The 21,210-nt window shown below is 47.9% G+C and overlaps 1 protein-coding gene across 1 annotated transcript; it reads left to right on the forward strand.

Annotated features, from left to right (window-relative positions):
* The first annotated feature begins 4,212 nt into the window (after positions 1–4,212).
* Positions 4,213–18,170, forward strand: RGCC (regulator of cell cycle). Its single transcript, XM_080799335.1, has 5 exons — positions 4,213–4,478; positions 4,985–5,170; positions 14,315–14,422; positions 16,431–16,493; positions 17,773–18,170. Exons 1-5 carry the CDS (start codon positions 4,430–4,432, stop codon positions 17,778–17,780), a joined length of 414 nt encoding a protein of 137 aa, XP_080655461.1. The 5' UTR covers positions 4,213–4,429; the 3' UTR covers positions 17,781–18,170.
* Positions 18,171–21,210: the final 3,040 nt, after the last annotated feature.

A 21,210-nucleotide genomic window follows, 5' to 3' on the forward strand; every position in this document is an offset into this window, starting at 1 on the left:
GTTTTGCTTTTATGGGGCTGCTTGCCTTTTTATTATTAGTTTGTAGATGGCTTTTCTATGTTCTAAAAACAAATCCTTTGTCAAATATATGTATTGCAATATTTTCTTTCAGTCTGTGTCTTGTCTTTTTCTTTTCGTAATGGTCTCTCTGATGAACAAAAGTTTTATATTTTGATGAAGTCTGGTTTCTCAAAAGAAGGTCAAGAAGAGCCCTGTAGGGTGGTCAGAGTTTAATTTCACAGAGGAGGATTCCATAGTACTCTGAGGAGAAATGGTGAGGTGGTTAGGTAGATATTCAGAACAAATCTTTTTTTTTTTTTTTAAAGATTTTATTTAATTTTTTGACAGACAGAGATCACAAGTAGGCAGAGAGGCAGGCAGAGAGAGAGGAGGAAACAGGCTGAGCAGAGAGCCTGATGCGGGTCTCGATCCCAGAATCCTGGGATCACAACCTGAGCTGAAGGCAGAGGCTTTAACCCACTCACTGAGCCACCCAGGCGCCCCCAGAACAAATCTTAAGGAGAGAGTGGTCAATGGCGTGAATGCAGAAGAGATGCCAATTAAGATAAAGAACTAGTGTTAAAAATGTGAGAAGTTGCCCTGTTTCAAAATCATAAGCTGCCTCAAGTCTTTTTCTGGAAGGAGACCATGCAGGTCTCCTTCACAGAAGGACCAAGCGAGCTTCTGGAACCAGAAATTTGTGTAAATCCCATCGTGAGGCTGTATGGTTGATTCAGGTTCAGGGCTGGTGAAACACAGGGCTCCCCTCCCCTCCTCAGTAAAGGACAAGGTCACACTTGAACAGTGAGGTCACTTACCATCTTTGTCAGTATGGCCATGTGGCTGGGACCATAGGGGCCCCTGGAACAGAAAATGGAACAAGTCAAAAGCTCAATGGACTACCAGGTTAACCTTTGCCTTTTGTCTGGTTCTACAGTAGGAAACACACCGCAGTGGACTCATGTAAGCAATAAGAGGTAGGTAGGAGGATGTTAACTGAAGCATTGTTTGTGACAGAGACTGAGAACAACCCAAGTGTCCAAGTGTCCATCAACTGGAGTGTCAATCAACTGGGAAGTGGCTAAATAAAGCCTTCTGTAGTCACTCAATGGAATTCGATTTGGCAGATTCAGTGAATAAACTAGATCTGTGTGTATCAACATATGTAAAGACAATGTTGAGTGAAAACAAAACATGTTGCAGCACTAGTTATGTAAATTTTAAAACCACATAAAGTATTACTATACATTTTTTTTACATAAACATACAAATATAGTTTCAGTACAAAAACACAGACTGGGAGGGTACTTAGCAAATTCTTGGTAGTGGTTGTCTCTGGGGAGGGAGGGAGCTAGGGCTGGGAAGGAAAACCAAGGGGATCTCGACCTTGTCTGTACTGTTCTATTTCTCTTATTAAAAGTATTTGAAGCATATGAAAAGGTGGTCAATTTAATTACTTATTAGGAAAATGTAAATTAAGGCCAGAAGATGAAGGAAGAGAAAGAGGAGGAGCAGGAGGAGGGAGGAGGGGTGGGAGAGAGGAAGGTAAAGGGGGAAGTGGGGGAGAAAGAGAAGACGAAGAAGAATTCCAGTCAGGTACCAGACACAGTCACCAGAGTGGCTAAACTTAACAAGTCTAACAATATCATATGTTGACACAAATATGGAGCAACTGGAATGCTTATACATTGCTGGGAATGTAGATTCATTCAACCACTGTTGGCTTGAAAATAGTTTGGCAGTATCTTTGAAAGCTAAGCGTATGCCTATCCCATGATTCTGAAATGCCATTCCTAGGTATAAACCCAAGAGAAGTGATTTTGTGCCCCAAAAGAAATATACAAGGCTGTTCATAGTGGCTTTGTTTGTATTAGGCGATGACTAGAGATAATCAAACCCATTTTGTTATTCTACTTCTAGATACATATCCTAGAGACTCTTTGTCATGTACACAAGGGGACAGAGCCACTTACCATAGCAACAGTGACAAGAGCAAAGTAACAGCCCAAATGTCCACCAGCAGGAAGATGGCTTAATACTGCAGCAATAAAGAGGAATCTTGAACACATTATGTCAAGCAAAAGAAGCCAGATATAAAAGAACACATACAGTGTGATTTTGTTAAGGAGTTTTCAAATTGGCAAAACTAATTCTTTGTGACAGAATTCAGAATAGAGGTTACCATTACGGTTGCTAATGGAGTATTATTGACTAGAACATGGCATAGGGATCCTTCTGCGATGAAGTCAAAATACCGCATCTTGATCAGGTTGGTAATCACCCAGGTGTATACATAGTTAAAAATTTATCAAACTGTACATTCAAGATTTGTGTACTTTTTCGTATGCTAGCTTTGTCTCAAAAAATATCCAAGGCAAAAATAAAGATATTAACATGTGTTAATTCTCAGTGTGGGTACAGAGTACTATTACCTAATTCTCTCTGTTTTCTGTATATTAAAATTTATAATTAGGAAAGAGAGAGAGCAGTAGTCCTCCATAGCCAAAGGGACACCCATCCTGGAGGGGACTTTTGCCCAGCCATCTCCCCGATGTTTGGGTGAGTTCTTTTACAAAGGGGTAGAGATGACAACAGCCAACCAATCTCTGCCAGAAGAGACAAGGTTATCTTCATTGTCACTCAGGAAACTGACAGAGCTGCTAAAAAGTAGGGTTGTTTTGTAGGCTCTTTGGAAGATCAGCTTGGCTGATTCTTTGGCTGACAGGGACTCAGAGTCTTCAAGCAGGAGCCGGGCCAGCGTGTCCACCACCCTGCACCCCAGCCCCGGATAAGAAGCAAAACTGCGTTTGGAAAGCGGCTCCCTGGCCTCAGTTTCCAGATCGGATGCTGCTGAGTTAGCCCAGGGTATCATCACTGGGTGCCACGCAAGTTAAAGAGCATGAGGGAGGAAAGGAGAGAAAAAAAGAATTTAAAAAGGAGGTGGGAAAAATAAGAAAAGGGAGGTAGAATGAAAGATGCCTTGTTGCTTTAAGGGCCTGGGATCTTCTCTGTCACTTGGAGCCTCTTCCTCCCGGGGGGCTCCGTTCTTCACTGTACACGTGGAGGAAGGGAAAGTGTGGTGAAACCCAAAGTGGCTCTGAAACCAGGCAGACCTGCCTTTCCATCACTACCTGACCGGCAACCTACTTAATCTCTGGCGCCTCAGTTTCCTCACCTGTGAAACTAGCAATAATTCCACTTCTCAGGATTGCTGTATGGGCTGGAAATGGTGCATGACAGAACCTGACCCAGGAGGCTCTTGATAACCGGGGTAAGAGGCCTCTCTTACCTCCCAGGCCAGTTTTGTGGGTCAGACACCCTGGCAGCCTTGTCCAATAGAACTTTCTGCGATGGTGGCCATTGAGCGCTTAATATGTGTCTGGTGAACCTGAGAGACCTGAGGTTTTTATTGTAGTCTATTTTAGTCGCCTTACATTTACATAGCCACCTGTGGCTAGTGGCTGCCTCCTGGGGCAGTGCAGGGAGAGTTATTCTTGACCATGACTGGTCCCCAGCAAAATGGCTGGGTAGGGCTGCCCATTGGAGCAGACGCTGAAAGGCACCGGGTATGCGCTACATCTAAGCAGTAATTTCTTTCCCTGACAAAAACTCCTCCTGAATAAAGTCAGGGCTGGCGTGAAAGGCCAGGACAAGGTCAGACTCCGGGCTCTCGGATGGGAGCAATTAAGGCTTGTAACCGCGTGCACTCCACGTCTTCTGCCCCTCTTGTCCTCTATCTCTGCACTCGGTTTGCCCACAATCCTTAAGTCCCCTGGGGAAATGGGGTGGGGGAAACGGGAGCCTCCCTCAGCCTGTATGACCCCCGTCTGGGCCTCCTAGGGCTACTTTATTCTTCGCAGCAAACCCCAGAGGCTCAGCACGTCCATTTCACAGATGAGGAAACTAAGGCTGGAGGAGGTAAAGGGCATGCGGCAGGAAGCGGGGGAGTGCTCCAGCCCAGCCGTAAACTCTCTGGGGCTCCGGTGGCGACAGAGACACTTCAGTGAGGCAGGTTGTCAGGGCGCGCGGGCGAAGTGGCGAGTAAATATTTGGGGCTGTAACCCGGGCTCCGGCAACTCGCCGTCACTGCGGTTCCGCGGTGGGCGCGTGGCGAGGGCGGTGCCTGGGGGACAGGGGCGTCCCCGGCGCGGCTGCTGGGACACACCCGCCGGCCCCGCCCCGGCCCGCCTCCGCCCGCGGCTATAAGACCGTGGGGGCAGGAGGGTGGCGGCGGCGGGAGAAAGAGCGGGCGTGTGCGCGGACTCGGGGGAGACGCGGCAGGAGCGCGGCCAGGCGAGCCAGACCCGCGGGGCGCGAGCGCGGACAGAAGCCCGGGTAGCAGCGCAGGCCTCGGCGCGAGCGGTCGCACAGTCTCCGGGCTCAGCATCCCGCAGGACCCTCCGCCGCGCGCGCGGGGCCGAGCCCGCCCATGAAGCCGCCCGCCGCGCAGAGCAGCCCCGCGGCCGCCGCGGCGGCAGGTGAGTGCGGGACCCTTAAAGCCCCGGCCCTTCAAAAGAAAGGGCGTCCCGCGGCGTCCGGCTCCATCCTCACCCGCGGGACCCTGCTCCTGGTGGGTTCGGCCGTCCCCCGGCGCCGGGCTGGGGGACCCTTGACGGGCGCATCCCCACCCAGTCTTCCCACCGCCCCCGGTTCGCGCGCGCCGCCGGGGGACGCGAGTGGCTGCAAGTCCCCGACCGCGCGTGGGAAGAGTTCCGCTGCGTGGATTAGCTGGGTGACCTTTGGTCGGCACCCCCACGCGGCGGAGGCTCAGTTTCCGCGTCTGTGGAATGGGCAGGGTAGTAGCACCGCTTCAGGGGCTGGTTGAGAGTAGCAAAGAGAAGCAACCGGCAGCGCCAGCGTGGCTGTCACTCGGCACGCGCGCCGTGAATGCTGGCTCTCCTCGGGAATGGTGGCGGCCCCTCCGGGCCCCGGGACGGGACGGCCGCGCCGCGCCAGCACCTGAGCCCGCCCTCCCCGTCCCCAGCCCCGGCCTTGGACTCGGCGGCCGCCGGGGACCTGACGGATGCGCTGTGCGAGTTTGACGCGGTGCTGGCCGACTTCGCGTCCCCCTTCCACGAGCGCCACTTCCACTACGAGGAGCACCTGGAGCGCATGAAGCGGCGGAGCAGCGCCAGCGTGAGCGACAGCAGCGGCTTCAGCGACTCCGAGAGTAAGTGTGGCCCCAATCGGGAAAGAGCGGGAGCCCAGGGAAATCCCTGTAAGGAGCGCTGGGGGGCTCCGGTCTCAGTTTGCCGATCTGTAAACCAAGGGATGGCGCCCAGCGGAGTGAGCCCACGGCACCGCGCGATCCTAGGACGCCGGCAGCGGGGGCAAGACCCCGGGGGCTGTCACTCGGAGGCTCTCGGAGGGCCAGCTGGGCTACCTGCCGCCTGCAGGTGTCCGGAGGCCTGAGGGTTTTAATAAAGCAGCTTGTCCTTTCTAGCCAGACGGGACTCTTGGGACCCCAGCCAGGCTTTCGCAGCTACCTCTCCTCCCTTCCCCTGCCTTTCTCTCTCCCTGCAGTCATTTTTTTCAGAGTGTGTGGGTCAAGTGCCACAGGAATGGGGGTGGAGGAAGATAGGGCAGGGCACAATACTGAAAAAATTTGTGACACCAGGAAAGATTTCATAAGCTGTTGTTCTTGGGATTTTTGAAATAACTTCTTGCGTTTTCTTCTGGCTCTGAGCTCCCAGACTTGCTGCTGCACTGCCTGCAGTTTTGAAAGACTCTCTGGCGCTACAGAGTTCAAGTGTCCCTTTTCCTTCAGGCAGGTCCACCGCGAGGACTGCGGGCTTGCACACCTCCCCCCACACACTCAGGCTGGAGAGGGAGCCAGAGCAGATGGGCATAGAGGTGCCTCCTGGCAACTTTTCTCATAAGCGAGACTACCCCTGGGTCTCTTTGTCTTAAACAACCTTGCAAGGAGTGAGACAGCTTTTTTCCAAGGACCAAGTGGTCTGTAAGGATTGTAGATATCTGTTTAGGTCTCAAACAGCAAATTTGGTGGAGCCTTTGGTGGCTCAGTTGGTTAAGGGTCTGCCTTCCGCTCAGGTCATGATCTCAGGGTCTGGAAATGGAGCCCTGTGATGGCTTCTCCCTCTCCCTCTGTCTGCTGCTCCCCCCTGCTTGTGCTCTTTCTCTCTCTGTCAAATAAATAAATAAAATCTTAAAAAAAAAAACAAACAGAAAATTTGGTGACTTTTCAATATTATGTGATTGTTAGTTTTCAAATTCTGGATGACTTACTATTTTTCAAAGTGAACGCTTCTGAATAATTCTTGAGACTTCATTCCCTAGACGGGTTACCAGCATGAATGTCACTCCCTTTGCTGCCCTTGACTCTGGAAGTGAAAGCACGACACAGTGACCTTTCCTTGTGATTCTCTTCTTTTGAAATCTGAAGCTCTTCCTTGTTCCAGGGCAAAGACACAGTCCCAGACCTCAACATGAGCTGTCTTCCTGAAAAGGAATAAAGGCACTCATCACCCTATCCAGGGTTTGAGTCAGAAACCTGAGGTCCCTCTTGACTTTCCTTGGCAGCCCTGCCCAAGGGTTAGATTTAATTGCAGCTTTTGAGGTGAACAGGAATGGAATAGTTGCTGTTAATTTTCTGTTTTGTATTTTTGGACTTTATGGGTAATGACGGGATCTCTTATTTTTGAATTTCAAAGGGAAATCTAAAAACTTTTGAAATTTTTCTCAATATCTGGGGCCAAATTTAATATGTCTCCTGGGGCCAAACTTAAATATGTCTCCTGGGGCATGGAGTGAGTTATTCATCAAGTACCAATTCTCTCCCCCACAGGAAAGAAAGCTGGGACAGTCTGTCCAGCGCGGTGCTCTTGCAAAGAACAACTCCTTTCTAAACCACAGCCGAGTTTGGCTGGAATATGGTCTGAGCTGGCCCATCAGGGGTGATTGTAACTCCCTGGGAGTAGGATTTCAGAGTTGAGATCGGTTTTCAGGGGCCTCAAAGACAAGGCACTCAGAAACACATTCTTAACGATTTGGGGGGAGACATTTGGAGTAGTCTATAGTTTCTTGGAGGCGGGGGCATGCCCGCGTGCGCACACGGGTGCACACGTGTGCACGTGTGTGTATTTTGTTTTCTGTTTTTGTTGTTAACTGTTTTGCTGACCCTTAGTTCGGTGGCTAGAGGCGAGGTGGGGATGGTCTAAAGAAGGCTCCGATGACACTCGTCTTCCTTATAAATGTGTAGTTTGTTCCCCATAAGACTGGTTAGAAATAGTGTTGGCAGAAGCAGTGTGTATCCAAATAATAATTTCTTGAGGAAGCATAATGTTTGTCTCTTAACTACCACCAAGAACTGAGCACAGACATTTACTTATTCAATGTGTTTACCTGTTCACTGCTTTTCTGAGGAGGATAATGAGAAAGGTAGATCCTACTGAGATTTAGGCCACCGAAAGGAGGACCTACCAGTATAATGATCTCTTACAAGAGCAGCTGACTTTTACCAAGCCCTTACTAGGATTATTATTATTATTTATTAGCTCTTACTAGTAGTGGTCTATTTGCTGTGCTTTACATTTGTTATCTCATAGGATCTCTACCACAGTCCTATAAGATAGGCACTATTATCTCCATTTTTCTGGTGAGAGAGGGCCCTCTCTAAGACTTTGCTCTTGTCACCATGGATAGTTAGCTGGAATGGGAACCAGGTCCTACTGGACCTGGGTCACGTGCCTCTTTATCAATAGTGGTTATGTCTGAAGGTGTCTCTTCAAGGCAGTGGTCATCTGGCTGAGTCAGTGGGGCCCAGGCTGAGTTCTGTCGGGGCCCCGGGCAATAGGTGGGTCTCAGTTTTCTCTAGCTGCGAAATTAAAGGATGCTATTTAGTAGTGTTAGTAGAAACATCCATAGGCTCACGATTTAGGAGAAAAAATTTGCTCTGTTTCATGCTTTCAGGAAAACATTAAAATGCATACACCAGGCTCTGTTACATAGATCAGATACATTTGTACCAGTGTCTTAAATGGAAATGTTACATATGAGCTATCAACCAGTGGTCCTTGATCCTCACTCTGCCTCACCTAGGGCTCTATCACTCAAGAAAGGTAGCCACCTTACACAGTAGCTCAAAGCAGCAATTCTGTTTTTTGAAGAACCCTTCCTTGGGGACACCTGGTGGTTCAGTTCGTTAAGCATCAGCCTGATTTTAGCTCAGGTCATGATCTCAGGGTCATGAGATTGAGCTCTGTGTGTGGGCGCCATGCAGAACCTGCTTAAGATTCTCGTTCTCTTCCGTCTCCCTCTGCCCCTACCCAAAAAAAAAAGAAAAAAAGGAAAGAACCCTTCCTTTTCTTACTAAAATAAAAAAAGGGTTGCTTGCATCCAAAGAAGAAACAGACTATTCCTTCCATCCAAAGAAGCAAATTACTTAGAAGAATGTATGTTTAATAAGTACTCCCTGTTCCCACTTACAGGGGGTCCTTTAGAGACATGAAGAGGACCAGAATGAAAATTGCAATATCACGCCCCATTAGGATGGCATTCAAATGGGGGTTGATCAAAACAGGCTGGTTCCTTTCCCCTAGACTTGGGTCCAACAGACACTTTGGTGGGAGCTGTCTTAACGTCAGCAGTAAAAGGGCAGTGTAATTAGGAGCTCGGGCAATGTTGTTCAAAGTTGATCCTTAGAGGTGCACCAGGGCTGTAAATTTCTTGGGTTTGAACTTATTTTTAAAAATATACTGCTTTTTCGTACTTTAAAGAAATATATTATTTATTTCTGTGACAGAGAAACAGTGAGAGCAGGAAGAGGATAGAGGGGGGAGTGGGAGAGGGAGAAGCAGGCTTCCTGGTGAGCAGGGAGCCCAAGCAGGGAGCCTGCCGCCTGCCACTGCCTGCCGTGGGGGTGGGGCTTGATCCCAGGACCCTGGGAGAGGGCAGACTCCTGAAGACTGAGCCACCCAGGCGCTCCTGTTTTTCAATATTTCCAAAACTGTAAAGGTACACCATGATTCCTCAAATATGCTTGAAGAAATTTTCACTCAGGATTACCAAGTTTTAACCAATGTGTTAATTTATATTTTCATCGAATGATTTTATATGAAGTTTATATTAACTTGAACTTTAGAAGGTGGTGGGAACTTCCGTCTTTGCTGTGTTGGGGTTTCACACACCTTTTTCCTTTGAAGGGGGGGGGGGAGTATTTTGCTACTTAACAAAAAGGATCCAAAGGCTCCTGTGTATGCAAGGGCTATTGTGATATTGTAGAACCGTCTTAGGGAATGAGGAACTGGCTCCTTTAGCATATGCAAGACCAGAGCATTTGTATATCTTTGCCTAGACTCTTTCAGCGTGTGCACCTGCTAGACGCTGGGTCCCAGCTTGGTAGCGTTTTGGCAGATCCGGGATAGGAGCTCCAGAGGCTAGAATCTGAACTTGTTGAAGCCAGGAGAGAATGGAAGCTTAGGAGCCCTCAGGTGGCCCTGGCATGCTGGTAGGGGTTCCAGGTTGGGGAACGGGGCTCACTCTGGCAGAGACCTGGAGAGGTGTCGAGAGGGAAGCTGGGGCTATAGTGCTGAAGGGAGATTCACCCCCCGCCGCCGACCATTCCCCGTGGCAAAAGGGAAACAGGTCCAAGGCTTTCTTTTTCCCAGTTAATTACTGTAGTTTGCTTGTCTTCAACGTGTGGGGTTGTTCTATATTTACAGGCGCTCTGGGCAAGGTTTACCGTCTGTGGCTTTCCTTCCCTCTGGAGTAGCACATGTCGGCGCTAACCCTAAATTACCTTTCTCCCCTGCCCCCACGCTCCAAAAGCTCAACTACATTTTAAACAAGCTTCTGCTTTGACAGCCGAGTTTCTCAAGCTCTGTTGGTAAGCACTAAGGCGGGCTGTTTGTATATCGTATATGCTGACTTTTCTTCAGCTGGGGTCTTGGAAAACTTGGTCCCTGAGTGTGAGGTGCCTGGCTTCAGCTCGCCAAATTTGCCTTGCCAAGGTCATTTCTAGTGGGACTTGGAGATGCTTGCGAGATGGGGCTTTAGAGCTGATTGAAGTCAGTGCTGTGGAGCCTTGAAATACCTAGTCTTAGCACCTACCAACGTTGTCCAAATCATCACTGTGTGTGCCCATCAGACCCCTGTTAATAGCAGCATCTGACACTGGGGTGGGGCGGTCACACGTTAATATGCTGTCAGCGAGCAACACGTTGGTATCATTTTATCAGACTGGCTGTTTTGCAAGGGATGGAGTTCCAGAGGAGTGAAATGCTCAGGAAGTTAGGCTTTCCTTACCTTCTCATCAACCACAATGCCTTCCATGAGATCTTCTTTATGGAGGGTGCTTCATAAAAGTCTGTGGAGTGAAATTTTATTGGATAAAAGGAAGCAAGGTCTAGAGGTTGGGCTCCTTCTGTGTTGATGGTTTGTTTTACGGAGATTTATCCTCGGGTGCCTCCGAAGATAAGCTTCTCTTAAGAATTTTGTTACTCTTGGGATGCCTGGGTGGCTCAGTTGTTAAGCATCTCCCATGGGCTCGGGTCATGATCCCAGGGTCCTGGGATACAGCCCCGCATTGGGCTCCCTGCTCAGCGGGAAGCCTGCTTTTCCCACTCCCACTCCCCCTGCTTGTGTTCCCTCTCTCACTGTGTCTCTCTGTCAAATAAATAAATAAAATCTTTTAAAAAAGAAGAAGAAGAATTTTGTTACTCTCTGAAGAGGAGGAGGAAGCCGGGCCGTAGTCTTGATGGTTACTGTTCTCTGTGGTGCCCTCTCCTCTCCTGAACATGTCATCCTCCATTTTGCTGGGAACTTTAGAATAAAATCACGAACACCATAGGAATCATACCTGAAATGCCTAGTTATCATTCCCCTTTTGCTGAAGAAGAAACGGAAACTCAGATGTGAAGTGATTTGCACAGGGTCACACAGCTGTCATGGCCTCCCATCCCAGCTGTCTCTACTGTGGCAGCTTCTACTGGGCTCCTTAGCAGCTTTGGGCTTCTTGAAGTTGCTGTTTTCGTGAATGATGTGCGTGCAGTATTACCACAGGGTGGAACTAAACTGTGGGCAGGTTTGGCTCAAGGAAGCTGGGGGGTCATTTCCTGTTGATGGTTGAATATTTTGGAGCCTGGAGTCAGGTCTGGCTCAGATTGTGCCCTGAAACTCATGGAAAGAGAGAGGAATCAAGGTGTGGCAATGTGCCTGTGTGTGAGCCTGTGTGTGTGTGTGTGTGTGTGTGGTTGGGAGGTGTAAGGGGAGAGGGGAAGTGGGGAAGTGAGCACATGCTGTGTGTGTTGACATGCCTGCATGTGTGTGTGTGTGTGTGTGTGTGTGTGTGTGTATTTATATATAGATATTGGAACCTAGTATTTTTTTCTCTCCCTCCCTCATTGGGCGAATAGCTTGAGTTCATTAGCAGTAAGAGGAATTTCTGATTATTTTAAGTTTGGTTTGCAACCGAATTTATTAGGCAAGTAACAGCCACTTTGTCTATATATTTTCTAAGTTTGAGAAAAATATTTGGCTCAAAAAGCCATTTTCACACCGGACTTCAAAAGGCCAAGAGGTCCACTGTGGCAAGGTCCTGGTACTATGACTCATTCTCTACAGAGTCTCAAAATCGCCTGAGTGACCCAGAATTTTTCCTGAATCCTCACTGGATTCTTTTTTTCCCTACCATTTTGCAATGGCCTTTTTTTTTTTTTTTTAAAGACTTTATTTATTTATTTGACAGAGAGAGATCACAAGTAGGCAGAGAGGCAGATAGGGAGAGAGGGGGAAGCAGGCTCCCCACTGAGCAGAGAGCCCAATGCGGGGCTTGATCCCAGGACCCTGGGACCATGACATGAGCCGAAGGCAGAGGCCCTAACCCACTGAGCCACCCAGGCACCCCAGCAATGGCCTTTTCCGTGTTGAGATCGTTCCTTCCCCGAAAACTCAATGACACGGGTCTACTTGTTGTGAGGAAAAACAAATTGTGTGTGTGTGTGTGTGTGTGTGTGTGTGTCTCCCCCTCCCTCACCCCCATTTCCTCCCAAGAATGAGTATATGTGGCTGGAAAATAGTTGAGTTAGAGCAGAAAAGAGGTGGACTCCAAAGTCAGGGCAAGGGCGGGTGGTGCAGGGTGGGGTGGAGTGAGGTGTGGTGAAACTGGCTCTCAAAGACCAGCTGCTGCTGTGAGATAGAGACCAGAGGTGTGGCCACTGAAGTCTGGGCCCCAAGTCTCTGGGCTGGGCCTCTGGGCCAAGGATGGGGGCGATGCCCTCTGTGTCTCTCAGAACCATAGATTACGTGCCAGATGCCTCATATTCCTTCCTTCTGGCTCAGCGGTCTGGGCACGAGGCTGGGCTCCCCGGGGCCCTCTGTGGTTTTCCTGACCCTATGTCTTAACTTCATCTTTTCCCTACAAGTTTCTCAGGTTCTACTTGTGGTGGTTCCCCTCCCTGTTGCGGGGCATCACACAGTAATGCTCTGCTGTCGGTCTGTAGCAGATGTGACCACTTTCTTGTTTGTAAGGGAAAGCCTTTCCCTTGAGAAAATCCAGACTGCTCTAGAGCTGGGCTCAGCTGACCAAGGCAGAAAGGTCTCCCCAGTTGAGTTCCATGGAGTACAAGTGTCCTGCAAAATATTAAGGCACAGCCATGAAAAATGCGGCCTGTAGTTCAATTTGAGAAGTAAGGATAAGCTGGTTTGTCATGAGACTTCTTAGGGACGTTAAAGTGGGAAGACACAGTAGGAATCTCCAGGGGTGCTCAGGGTTTCTCAGACTTAGTTGATCGCATGGTTCTTCTTTCCAAAGGACCAGTGTTCTGAGGAATATATTTTTGGGGAAATAATAAGTGTGAGATTTGGTATTTTGGATCTCAGTAGGCGTTCCTCATCAAAGCCCTGAAAAGTGACTTGTGGTCCTTTTAGGTAATGTGGGCTGGACTTCTGAAGGGAGAAAAATCGGGAAGGTTGGGCATATTCGGAAGAGTGGACAAGATGAGTGTGTAGGTCAGGAAGACAGATGGTGCTGGGACCACCGGGTCAGAGGAGCCTGGGGAGAAAGGGAGCCGGGTGTCTGCCTTCTCTCACCTGAAGAGCCTTTCCAGGGCTCATCTCTGCTACAACCATGGCTGGCTCTGTGTTTGGTTTTAACCAGGAAGGTTGTTACTTTGTGACCTTAGAGGCCACATCCTGCTTCCGTTGGCTGCTCTGCCTTTGAGCCCTTCGAGTGGGTGCCGCTCAGCCACCAGCTCCCTTCTCGTGTCACAGCCACGCGGCTGGGCTGGCCTGGGTTCGTTTCCCCCTTCTTGGCAGGGCCTAGAGAAGCAGATTCTCAGAACTTAAGAGCTGGAAGGGACTGGAAGGGTTAGGAAGCCTTCCCATTTTCTTGGTGGCTAAGCTGAGACTCAGAGATACTGTCTTGCTCAAGGGCACCCGAGTCCCGAAGTAGCTGAGCGGGTTCCCTTGACTCCCAGCACAACCCTGCTTCTGGGACCTTGCCTTGCTCTTGCTCTGGTCTTTGGGGGTCTGGCGACAGAGGGAGCCACCAAATCACTCGAAGTGTCTATATTTGACAATCTCTAGAAGAACTATTTATCTCTGACCCTCTAGCTTATTTCAGAGTGTAGGTTCTTAGGAGAACCACGGCAGAGACTTTCTTGAGCAGGCAGGGAGGATTATTATTATTATTTAAACATTTCTTCAAAAGATTTATTTATTAATTTGAGAGAGAGGGGGGAAGAGGGGAGGGGCAGAAGAAGAGGGAGAGAGAATCTCAAGCAGGTTCCCCGCTGATCATGGAGCCAGAACAGGGGCTGGATCTCACAGTCGTGAGATGGTGACCTGAGCCGAAATCAAGAATCAGACTCTTGACTGAGCCCCCTGGGCACTCCCAGGAGGGAGGATTATTATCTTAATGGGATCCAACCTTGTATTTGTATTGTAGGAAATTCAGAGGGCAGAAGGAACCTTTTTTAGGAAAGATGATACATTAGGTCTAAAATCCCAACCCTGCCGCCCCACCCCCCACCCCCTATCAGCCAAGAATTGGCTGGATTGTCAGACACCCGGGCAGTGGGCTCCTATGTGTTGCAAAGGAGCCTGGTCCGGTCATGATAATCCTATCCCACTCTCCATTCTTCAGGGAGGCAAGGCCCTTGGTGTGCATGACACATTCACACACACACACACACAGGCACACTCCCCTGTCTCAAATCATTTTGGGGGCATAAGTATAAAATCTGGAAATCAGCTTGTTTTCTTTACAACTTCGCTCTTTTTGGACAGGAGCTCTTGGTTACCAATAGACTGTGGCCTGAAAACCACCTTGAATGAGTTATGTTTTCTTTCCTGAAAGGTGCAGATTCGCTCTATAGGAACAGCTTCAGCTTCAGTGATGAAAAACTGAATTCTCCAACAGACTCCGCTCCAGCTCTGCTCTCCCCGGCTGGCAGTCCTCGGAAAGGTAAGCTGGTTAACGGCGGTGAGAGTGTTTGTTTTAGCTTCCTTACTGCCGTCCCCTCCTTCTCTCCTCCCTCTTAGCCCTAATCAATCTTCCCCAAATGTGTGAAACAAATAGAGAGAACTAACATCCTCCTGCGGGACGGTGTGAAGGGCAGTTCGTTCTTTCTCAGGATTCTGATCAGTGTGAAAATGAATCAGATAAATGGAAGAAACCAAATTCGCAGGGAGAGAGAAAACCTGTATTCTCCAGACTCTGCTTTCTCTCTCACGTGGTGTGATCAAGACTGCCAAATGACAGAGCTCTCTCCCCGACTGGTTGGTTCTAGAATTGAAAACTTAGCAGCAGTCGGGGTTTGCAGAAAGTGGGTTTCTTTCCATTGGCATTAACTAGTTGACCAACGCTTTCAGATTACTAATTTAACAAGTCAGTGGGGTCATCCTCATGAGACAAGCGATGATCTGACATGATTTAAAATAGCAGGCCCCAGCCCGGCTCTCCTGTGATATTAATAGACCTAAAAAACTTTTTAAAGATGCATGAGCAGTTTCTTATTTTTTGGCACTTGTCAAGTGTCTCCAGCTAGAGAGCTGAATGTTCTGTTATATTGGACAAGTGCCCTTTTGAAAACAAAAGGAGTTTTTTTCCTCAAGAAACATTATACTTGCTGAAAATAGTTGCAGAATGCAATAAAAATGGAGCAGAGTTAAAAAAAGAAATATGAAGATCCTATTAATGTTCTCACTCTTGGCATTAAGGAGGAATTTCCCTCTTTTTCAAAAGAGTGATTTTTAAATTCTCCTCTCAACGGAGCAGTGTTAGCATCAGCCCCCAGGGACTCTGCGATTGTCCAGCTCCCTGAGGGTAAAACAGAGCTATTGAATTCAGAGCGACAGAGCAGTCTAGGAAGTGGCTTCAGCCGTGCCCAGATTGCTACCTGATCCTCCAGAGATAGGAATTAAAGAGGGAGAGAAAGCTCTAGAGGGAGAGAAAGCTCTAGTGGCGGATTGACTTTAAAAGCTAAGAACAATGAGCTGTTTGTAGCCAGCAAGGGTTAATTAATAAAGCTCTCCAGGAATGCATTTTGGAGAAGGCATGAATAATGAGCTCTACAGGAAAGCCTATATATCTCAGGATCCAGAGAGAACCAAAGCAAGATAAGAACCTGTTGCCTTGTGCGGCCACCTGGATGGGACCAAGCTGTCCCCGACCCGGAAGCCTCCCGGCGCCTTCCCTGTACCATTTTGACAAAGCTCGGTGGCTTTCCGTTCCGTTCCTACTGGAGGGACTCCGAGGGCTGCACCGTGGCCCTGGGGTGGCAGCAGGAACAAGAATGGGTCAGAGGTGAGGCGGAGCGGGAATACTGACTCTGGGTGTCTGCTCTGCACAGTGCCATGCTTACCGAGTATTTTTTGACAAATTAATCCTACATAGTCAAAAAATCAAAACTTTTTTTAGAAAACTTTTTTTTAAAGATCTTTAAAATTTTTTTTATTTATTTGAGAGAGAGAGAGACAGCGCAAGTGGGTGGGAGGGGCAGAGAGAGAAAGGGAAAACCAGACTCCCGCTAAGCAGGGCGCCTGATGTGGGACGCGATACCAGGACCTTGGGATCACGACCTGAGCGGATGGCAGACGCTTAACTGACTGAGCCACCCAGGTGCCCCCAAATCAGAACTTTTTGCCTTTCCCCGAAGCCCCTCATTCCCCCTGCCCTTTTAAGGCAGTGAAGGGAGATTCTCCTTCCAGGTTGTTGGGGTGGGGGAGGCGTGAGGGCTGATGAACTGAAAAACACAAGAAGGAGACATTTTGGCGGATCTTCAGAGTCAGCATCTGAGTTGACTGTAAGTAAATGCGGAGCAGACACCGAGCACTGAGGGTTGGTATAGGACCCTTGAAAATCAGGTCTCTGTAGACGCAGGGAGGCGAAACGGGCCACATAACCCTGGGAACCGAGGGCGCCGTGAGCTGTTGTTGATAATGGAAACTGAAGGTCGACTCTTGTTTTTCAGCCAAACTAGGAGACACGAAAGAGCTAGAAGACTTTATTGCTGATCTGGACAGAACATTAGCAAGTGAGTACATGCCTGGTATTTAAAAAAAAAAAAAAAATCAAACGGAAAACCAACCACCACTGCTGATAAAGTGCCATAATATTTACCAGCTTGCCTGGGGGCAGGAAGTTACATCATCGGGCTTCTTTAGGTTCTGAAACTGAAGAATTCTAGTGGCTCAGAAAGAAGTTCTGAGGATAAGCCTGCGTTCATGTGGATCTTGGCCCTTTCCAAATGCTGAGAACAGGCCACCGGCAAACAATGACATTTTGTTTGAGAAATGCAGAGTAGGGGTGAGAGGAAAATGGGAGCTTTACCACCACGAGAGCCTGGCAGGCTTTTCAGGGGAGAAATGAGTCGACTGACTGCAAAAGCAATGTGTTAACACGCCAGATGGTTCATCCCACGGGCCGGGGAGGTCCTCCCAGGTTAGATCCAGGAGCTTGGAGAGGTCTGACTCCTAGAGGGTTGGGTCCCAAAGGAAAGAATTGGCCCGGGAAGACCCCGTGACCAAAGGCTCACGCCAACTGGTGAAAGACTTAGGTTAAGTACACACTACCTTGTTTCCCATTTGGCAGTTACAGTAATGGTACCCCTTTTGTGTGATTGAAAATGTGGGGAACTGAAGATAGCAGACCGTAACTACAATGGAGGCAGAAGATGGAGCCCTCCGAATTAATCTACCCACTCGGTTTTAAAAAGAAAGGATCGCAAGAGCCAGAAGGATCAGCTAGAGCTTCTGGGATAAAAATTTGACCAGCTGTACTCTTGGCAGGCCTTAGGCAGTCACTGAGCAGAAGAATTTTGTCCCAGCCTCTTAATTTTTCAATGAAAGTATTGATTTTCCCTAAGAAATATTTTTTGCTGTACTCTGCTAAACGGCCAGGTCAAACCTGAAAAATTAGATCCAAAGCTTGTTAATTAAAAATGACTCTGTTTCTGACACCGAGACCTAACTGTGGGTTGGAAAGTCCTGGTGTTTTTCCTATTCATTGGAGAATTTTATGGCTCATTCTTTTCCATGTCGTACCATCCATCCCACATCAGAAGACTAAGGCCTGTTTTGACAGAGATTATGGTAATTACAGCGCAATTCTGGTGAGACCCAGGTAACAAGCCTGCCTACTTCATGGAAACTGCAGCTGGCTGCCCAGTTGTACCAGTAAATCTGACATACATCATGTGGGAAGCCCGTCATGACATGTGGTGCCTTTATGCCGGTCTATGGTGGTGTGATCTGGTTAAGCATAGGAATCGGAAACCTTTGTGAGTGGATAACCTATTTCTTCCCTCTTTATAGGCATGTGAAACCAGGAGAAGTTCTGGGTCCTTCCATCATAAGGAGAAGCTTTGGAAAGCTCCAAGGACCTGGTAAAATCAGCGACGGAATTTGCTGCCAGAGCAGAGATGAGCGCTCACCTACCCCCAGGCCGTGCTCTGGCTTGTCCTAACACCAGCCTTTAAGATCATCTCTGGGCAATTTAGACAGTGACACTGACTTGGTTTACCAGCTTGCAGCGTATTAGAACGGATGATCCACGCTAATATTCTGTTTTCTCTCGGAACTTAGCTTTCCCGTAATTTAAAGTGCTTTTATGAACATATTTGTAATTAATTATATATAGTTGGAAACAGTAATATGCTTTTCCCAGTATAATATATTTTTGTATGCAAATAAAATTTGAACTAGAGTCTGTATTTTTGTACACTTTTTTTTCTTTATTTCTTTCAATATATTCCCATTTAAATAATATTCTGGTGGGAATAACACACCTCTTGATGTCAAACAAGGGCCTTGGGTGCTGCCAGGTTGCTCTAGACAATAGGTTGGGGAACTTAGGGATCACTTCGGAGCTCCTTCAGTACTCCCGAGGGAAATGCTGGCATAGGATTCGTGGGAAATTTTAATTTGAGGATTGGGGGCTTTTTTATTGAGGTATAGTTGACATACAATGTTACATTAGTTCCAGGTATCCAACGTAGTGATCTGACAATTCTATGCATTACTGGACGCTCATGGTGATAAGTCTGTCACCGTACGAAGTATTAGGATATTATTGGCTATATTCCCTATGCTATACTTTTCATTTTTGACTGAGGGTGGTGGTTTTAATGGAAGTTGGGTTTTTCCTCCATCTCTATTCTCCTCATATCTTACCACCTTTTCAGGGGCCATGGGCTCTTTCCTTCAATTAAGGGAAACAGTTGTTGCACTCAAAATCCAGGACTGAAATATGAAGGAACTTTGGGGCAGCTGGAGGACTTGAAAATGATGGCGCTCTTATCAGATCTGTGTGCTGAGGAAGATTTGATGGTGTTGCCCTTGATGCTTGTGTTCAGGTGGCTTCTGTAGAGCCAGAGGGTCCTGATGAGAGGTCCTCCACAGTTGTGGGCTTTGCATGTGGAAGCCAGTGACCACCTGCACTCCCTGCCACCTGCCTTTTGGGGAGGATGGAGAGAGCACAAAATCAGGAAAGTTCCTAATTTTTTTTTAATCTGTGCTTTTTCTATCTTTAAAACCCTGAAGGGGGGTGCCTGGGTGGCTCAGTGGGTTAAAGCCGCTGCCTTCGGCTCGGGTCATGATCCCAACATCCTGGGATCGAGCCCCGCATCGGGCTCTCTGCTCAGCAGAGAGCCTGCTTCCTCCCTTCTCTCTCTGCCTGCCTCTCTGCCTACTTGTGATCTGTCTGTCAAATAAATAAATAAAATCTTAAAAAAAAAAAAACAAACCTGAAGGTAGGGGTGCCTGAATGGCTCAGTTGGTTGGGCAACAAACTCTTGGTTTTGGCTGAAGTCATGATCCTGGGGTTGTGAGATCAAGCCCCATGTCAGGCTCTTTCTCTATGGTCTCCTGGAACTGGAATTCCCAAAGTTAGAAGTATAGCATGTGTGGCTTTGTGGACTGTTGTGAGGAGAAGGTCAGTGGTTTGGGGAAAAGAAGTGCATTTCTTTAGGGCATTGTTGGGGTGAGGGTAGTTTGTATTTTATAAACTTCTGTTAGATGCATAATTGGGGACAAGCAGGCTGTGGTCCATATCATAGGTTGGGGTTCTGGGTATGTTAAAAAGAGTGTTTTCTGTATTTCCCAAGATGCATTTTGAGGAGCACATTCCTAACCTGTTTTGAAAAATAGGTATTAAGATCATAGGTACTTGGAAAATGTATGATCTACTTTGAGATTTCTTATGCACATTAGTACATAAAATACTTAGGGTTCAGTCTAAATTGATGGATCAGAGAACCCAAATATAGTGGCTTAAACAATATGGAAGTTTTTTTTCTCAGAGAACCCAAATACAGTGGCTTAAACAATATGGAAGTTTTTTTCTCACTAACAAGTGAGCAGTACAGGGTTGAGTGCCTCACTGGTCCAAAGAGGCTGCTCCTGCTCTTGTCATCACGTTTACATTCCATCCAGCACAAAGGAGAAAAAGCTAGACAAGCACAGGCTTATTTCTTTCAATGACATGACTAGAGGTGATGCAGATTCCTCAGCTCATATTTCCTTGTCCAGATCTTAATCATATGGTCATTCTCAGTTATAAGGGAGGCTGGGAAAAAAAGTCTCTTACTGGGCTAAAATTTGAGAGTTCTATATTTAAATAAAGACCAAGTGGATGGTGCTAGAGGACAGCTGGTCATGTCTGCCACAGAATGTCAAAGGTTTTGAGAAATCCTACAGCCAAAAGACATTTTTTAAAAAAATCTACCAATAATCCATAGCATATAAGGGAAATGCCATTGTACTTGATCTTGCTTCAGTGAATCTACTGCAGCCCACCGCCACCAAGACCTGAGAGCCAACAGCACGGCCCTTGCAAACTGCAGAATTGTTATGCAGAATAAGTGTCAGCCAGTGGACTTTCCTGGAACAGAACAAGACCAGATACTGAGCATGCAGAGCTCATAGGAAGTGAATAGTCTGTTTTTGAGCTTGGGAAATTTGCACTCTAACTTCTGGGAGGAACAGCTAAAGCAAAACAAAACAAAAAATGTGACACCAAAGTAAGAGCATCGCGTGCCAGCCCAAATACACACCAGCCAGCCTCTGGGATGGGACAGAGGAACCAATAGACACCTCTTCTTGGGGAATTATGATGGAGTCTGGCCACATAGCACACCCGTCTATGGTGTGAGAGGGCACATCTGAGCCAGGGTGAGGGATATGGGGAGCAGTTGGTGGTGATGGGTGGCCTACTGGCAATCAGCCAAGACTGGGGATGCTGACGACATGTTGCCACAGAAATATCCTTCTGGGTATGGATGGGGAAAAAGAGAAGCTATGGGGTTTCAGACTAGACCAGGTTAAAATCTCTTGGTGCCATGTTGCATCTGGGCAACCTTGGGCAAGTGTATCCTCCTTTCAGAGGCTCTGTTTCCTTATTTATAAAATGGCGGTATGAGTCGTGTCTCCCTGGGGTCATTGTGAAGAACAAATATAGAAGGTGTAAAGCCTCTAGCAGTCTTCCTCCCCCTCCTGATACCACAAGGATATTGGGCTCCTGTACTGACGGCAAGATTAAGCTCCACCTCCAGTGGTCACAGAGGGCAGTTCCAACCCCACTGTTCCTCATCTGATAGAAGAAAGCCAGCTGCTCTGGTCTCATGGGGCCAGTGGGAGCGAGGCAGGAGAGAACATAGGACCGAGGGAAGAGAGAGAGGCTTCAAGCCACTGCCTTGCCATGGACTGGATTCGGGCCTCTCTCTGTGCCTCAGTTTCCTCCAGGTTCAGCCCCTG

This window comes from Martes martes (genome assembly GCF_963455335.1).
Source record: "Martes martes genome assembly, chromosome: 3".
Lineage (NCBI taxonomy): Eukaryota > Metazoa > Chordata > Mammalia > Carnivora > Mustelidae > Martes > Martes martes.